A 5289-nucleotide genomic window follows, 5' to 3' on the forward strand; every position below is an offset into this window, starting at 1 on the left:
AAGTGGAGACTCATGCCAAATTAGTTGTAGATAAAATTAAGAGTAATAATATGTGTACCTAAACATAATACATTGTAACGTATTAATTTAGTCTAATCAATTACATTTATTAAAATTTGAATCCAATATTTTTAAAAATAGTGTCACAGGACTCTGTAAAATGTTTGGATGCACATATCATTACCCTAAAATTAGTAAAAATTATGCTCATTTATCTTCCCATAGTGATTTTATCCTAGAAATTAAAAGTTCATTGTTTGATTTCCTATATGTCATTTTGGCTGATATGTTGTTAGAGAAACTAATAATCTATTCTATTTAGGGTTAAGGAGTTAGCTTTTATGGAATGATAATATTCCAAATGATCTCCTTAATTTTAAGAAAACTATCTTATTAGGTAATTATTTTCACTCAAAATGGAAAGGTCATCTGACTGCATCTGGGGATAGGTGAAGCTTAACACACTTTTTCGCAGATCAAATCACAAGTAAAACAGACTGAAGTGACTATTGAACGTTTACAGAACACTTTCAGGAGACAGACACACACAGCTAAATATCACTATGACAGTACAGTACAACCTTATCAACGGCTCTGATTCATCCATAAATACAGCCAACACACATAAATACATAACATACACGTGCTAATACTAATGTATAATGCCAGACCAAGCAATTCAATTCAAACTCGCGCCATATCAATTCTGCGAAACCCAGATTGAGATAGAGAGAGAGAAGCAGACCTCGAGATTTTGATTGGTTCCATGACGAAGAAGAAACTCACCAAGGAAATCGTCGTTATCGACCTCGACGACCTCGACTCTTCCGTTCCAGGTACACCATTCTACACTTTCTCGAAGCCGTTCCGTTGATTTCCTCTGCCGAATGAACGAGCTTGTCTTTTTTTAAAAGCTGAATCTCAAATTTTTTGAGATCTTCTACTGTTCTGCATTTTCTCATCTTAACAGAGCAGTGCTTTCTCCTTCTAGCTTCTCTTTTTGGGGTTTTAATTTTGAGAATTTGGCTTTAATTTCAGTTTTAGGGATTTTATACGGGTTTTCTTATGCTTGAATTGTTGAAGTTTGCTATTTTTGCTGATTCCCCAAACCGCTAGTGACTATAGGTCGGATCTTTATCAGTTTTTCAGTGAAAATTTGTTAGGTTAGTACTATTTGTGTTCGAACGCTTCTTCAAACATATCTGGATATGAGTTTTCAAGATATCCGCGTGCCCAAAAGAAGAACTTTCTTTTTCATTATTGGTCATTTTACTTATGTTAAGTTCAGTTTGGATTGTAAGTGAACTTAATTTAATGGAATATTACAGTATGTTTTCGATTGATTTTGTAGAAAGGATAGTATATAATTTGTGACTTTGTTGTGTTCTTGCAGAGGGTAAACATCAGCTTTCAAGACATCGTACGTGCTGGCAGCACGTTTTAGCAACTTTGCATGGTCGGAAGAAAAGGTTAACAAAGAAAGACCATGAAACCATTGATGGATTTAAACTTACTGCCCAATGTTTTTTGGATTTCCCTTGCCGTGAGCGATCAACAAGGAAAATTTCCCAGAAGAATGTTGGCCATGGAGTTCCAAAACTGAATAAAAAGCTTGGTTCTGGAACCTTTGGAAATTACTTTGAGTAAGTTGTTGTGGTAAGGATTTAAGAAAGTTTTAATTTCTGTTGTTTGTTGTTTTGACAATCTAAAATAAAGTTTTATGTGTAGGTTATTGTGGAGAGGTTTTTGTGAGGAGAAAAAAAGTTTCTTTGGTTACCTTGACTGTTTATGGTTCTCACTGTATACAAAGCCATCATTCCAATCGAAGGTCATGACATGGATTCAAAACAAGCAAATTTTCACAAAGAAATATGTTATTGTTCCTATTGTTATCTGGTTAGTGTTTTCTTATTTTTGTTAGCTCAATAGATATGCATTTTTTTTCAGTACCTGGGATTTGAATGTTTCCACATGCCATGCTTTTTAGGAGCCACTGGAGCCTTCTTATCTTCTGCAACTTTGATGAGAGTTTGGAATCAGAAACCAGGAAACCTTGCATGCTACTGCTGGATTCTCTCGAAAGCACTGATCCAAAGCGGCTTGAGCGGGATATAAGGAAGTAAGTTTTCCTTCTTTTTAAAGCTGATTTGTTTTTGTCGCAAAACAGTTGCCCAATTGTGAGTTTAACCTTGTTTTTGTTTCTAGATTTGTATCAGCCATTTTTAAAGCAGAAGGCAGACCCGAAACCCAACAGTCTCTTCGCAAGATTCCTCTCTTGGTACCAAAGGTGACATTAATTTTTTGACTTCCTAGATCAGATATTGGTTTCTTTTTGTTGAGATATCTCACTTGATATTGCATATAACAAAATCAGGTACCCCAACAAAGGAATGATTGGGAATGTGGTAACTTTGTTCTCTACTTTATTAAATTGTTCATGGATGGGGCTCCAGAAGATTTTAGCATGGAGGGTTACCCATATTTTGTAAGTTTCTCTTTGGTTTGTTTTTTCTGTGATATCATATGCTTATATTATACATACGCACCCTGATGGGCTTTGCTTCCAACCAAACTATGTAGATGGAAAGCAACTGGTTTACCCCCGAGGACTTGGACTGTTTTTGTGAGGGACTGCATTCTGATTTAGTTGCAACGTGATATTGACTTGTTTAGAATGACCCATCTTTTATGTTACGAAATTGACCCAACTCATCCCAAAGATTGACTACATTGTTAATAGAAATTAGGATGAAAACATAGCTAGTCAAAGATTATAGTATGTTTTGTAATCAGTCTTAATTTATCTGGTATATGTAAAGGAAGCTTATTAATTCAAATGAATCTTAAAGTATTGTTCATGCTATTATTGTTTCTCACCTCTTATTAAAGGATGAAGCTAACATTATGCTTACAAAGCTCGCATTATCGTACCCATGAGACAATTTTGAAAAAAAAAAAATGAACAGCTGAGTGCAAAATCCTAAAGGCTCTGGGCTAATCTGAATGAAGTATTTTTCTTTTGAATCTACAACAAAGAAACGAAGAATAAACCCTTATCTGGTTAAACAGTTCAACATTAAGTCTGAGTATTCATCTCTGTTGGCTTAATTTTCAGATGCTTATTTTATTTCCACACAGATCAATATGGAAGCTCTACCTCATAATTGTCCCAGTTATCATTTTTTTCATCCTCAGCATCCTTCTTCCCATGAGCATTATTTAAAGTTTCTTGTTTGGCCTTAATCTGAGCTTTTGTTTGTGAGAACCTAACATTGAGTACAAAACAATAAACAGATAGGTTCAGATTCATGAATACAAACATGAAGGAGCTCACATAGGTCAGGCAAGTTTAAAAAATGCATGGCAGTCGTGAAGATCAATAATCATTCCAATTAAAACAATGTGCATGTAAGCCAAAATCTGTAAATATTATAAAATAAAAATAAAAAAAAACCAAGTGGCCTAGCGATTGGAATGAAGATTTAAAAAGATTTTTCCAATATATAATTTTATAACAAGTCTCCCTATTTGACTTGTTGAAGCCATTGACATTTGCTAATACTTTGAACCATGTCCCCTTTCTAGAATAGTTCTTTTTTTCAACAATTTATTATTATTAACATACTCAAATCTACTCTGACAACTTTCAAATCTTAAAAACAACCTTGATAGATACATCTTCTGTCTTCCATTGTTTTCCAGGCAAATTTGCTAAAGTTCAACGTAATATTATGTTTTTAATTAAGCTTTCCACCTAACCCTGCAAGAGAATCAAGAAACTGCTCGATTCTCTGACTTTCGTAGGAACAAAACCAAATTTTGACTACTTTACCCAAGATAAATTTCCACTTCTTATTATGGATTCTCATCTCATGTAGTAACAATTAACAAATCAAATACCAAGTACTTTTCAATGATTTACATGGAAAACTATATCCCTCTATGCTAAGCACTTGCGTTTTCTTTAATCCTATATCACCAATCTACTAAAAACCCATTCTTTCAATTATTAGTACAAATATAAACTAATTAAACCAAAATTAGACAATTTTAAACCCTAACAATACATTAACAAAGTTAATCAGTATGGAAAAATTTAGCCCTAGTTTTAGTGTATTGAAATAAACGCCAAAAAAAGACTGGCTTTTTTTAAAAAAAAAAAAAAAATTCATATATTTTCCTTCTCATGATTCTCGAGAGACAAACAGAGCAAAATACAAACCTCTTATTACGATTCCTTTTGGCTGCCTCCTTGGCCTTCCTCTTCCTCCGTTCCCGACCGGTCTCGAAGTACCTTCTGCTCCTGCACTCTTGCAACACGCCGGCCTTGAAGACCTCTCTCTTAAAACGAGACACAAGCCTCTCTTCGTGCTCGTTCTCTTCAGGGATCACCATAACGTTGTAAGCCGATTTGAAAAACAACGTGTTCGAGTTCGCGAGCGACGGAAATGCTACGGCGGCGATTTCAATAGAAGAAGAAGAATAAATTTCCGGCTGAGACCACGAGGACGCGATCTTTGGAAACTTCACGTTTTGGGGAAGAGAGAGGAGCCAAGACGGCGGTGACTGCTGCGGCGGCGATGGCGAGGGAAGTAGAGAAGCGAGGAGTTTGGAGAGAGTCGGAGACGAGGCAGCCATGGCTGTGTGTGTCGCGTTTCGTTGGGCTTTCACTTTCACGAACTTGTAACTTCTGCAGTGGTGGGCCTCTGGCCCACTGTACGCTGCCACGTCACTATAAGGAAATAGAACGACAGTCAACTCAATGAAACGACTTTAATGGGACAAACGACGCTAGCTGAAATCATATTAACGATGTCTCAAAAACAAAATGTAACTATGGTCTATTTATGGCTCAATTATTTGGTGAAAATAGATTTTTTTTATAATCTTATTTTAAAAAGTCTTTTTTTAATGATTGTTTGTAAAATGATTTTTATCTGGAATTTAAGCATGGTGTGGATAATTTTTTTAGAGTGTTTTGAATTTTCATCTAAAACTCTGTTAAAGTATTGGAATGTTTAAAGTGGTGATATGCTACAATTTTTTTTTTCTAATTTAATGACCATTCTCACTATTTGATATTGGAAATTTCACAAATAATACTTACTAATACTTAATATTACTAAAAAATCGTAGCACTATTAATATTTTCAATTTGATGCTAAACATTCCTCTCATACCCAAAATACTATGCCCATTAGGGCTGAGCATTGGGCGGGTTGGTCGGGTTACAAGACATTTTTACCCGTCCAATGTCATAATCAGGTTAGCAAAAGTGACTCGTAACTT

General features: G+C 35.1%; 2 protein-coding genes across 2 annotated transcripts; one reads left to right on the forward strand and one right to left on the reverse strand.

Annotated features, from left to right (window-relative positions):
* The first annotated feature begins 597 nt into the window (after positions 1-597).
* On the forward strand, positions 598-2863 carry LOC133830133 (ubiquitin-like-specific protease 1D). The gene is made up of 7 exons (XM_062260053.1): positions 598-836; positions 1394-1643; positions 1729-1896; positions 1988-2119; positions 2206-2287; positions 2375-2485; positions 2581-2863. Exons 1-7 carry the CDS (start codon positions 767-769, stop codon positions 2656-2658), a joined length of 891 nt encoding a protein of 296 aa, XP_062116037.1. The 5' UTR covers positions 598-766; the 3' UTR covers positions 2659-2863.
* Positions 2832-4673, reverse strand: LOC133830134 (small ribosomal subunit protein bS21c). The gene is made up of 2 exons (XM_062260054.1): positions 4223-4673; positions 2832-3266 (listed from the first exon to the last, which is right to left on the reverse strand). Exons 1-2 carry the CDS (start codon positions 4636-4638, stop codon positions 3140-3142), a joined length of 543 nt encoding a protein of 180 aa, XP_062116038.1. The 5' UTR covers positions 4639-4673; the 3' UTR covers positions 2832-3139.
* Between the last annotated feature and the right edge of the window lie 616 nt (positions 4674-5289).

This window comes from Humulus lupulus, chromosome 4, assembly GCF_963169125.1.
Source record: "Humulus lupulus chromosome 4, drHumLupu1.1, whole genome shotgun sequence".
Taxonomy (NCBI): domain Eukaryota; kingdom Viridiplantae; phylum Streptophyta; class Magnoliopsida; order Rosales; family Cannabaceae; genus Humulus; species Humulus lupulus.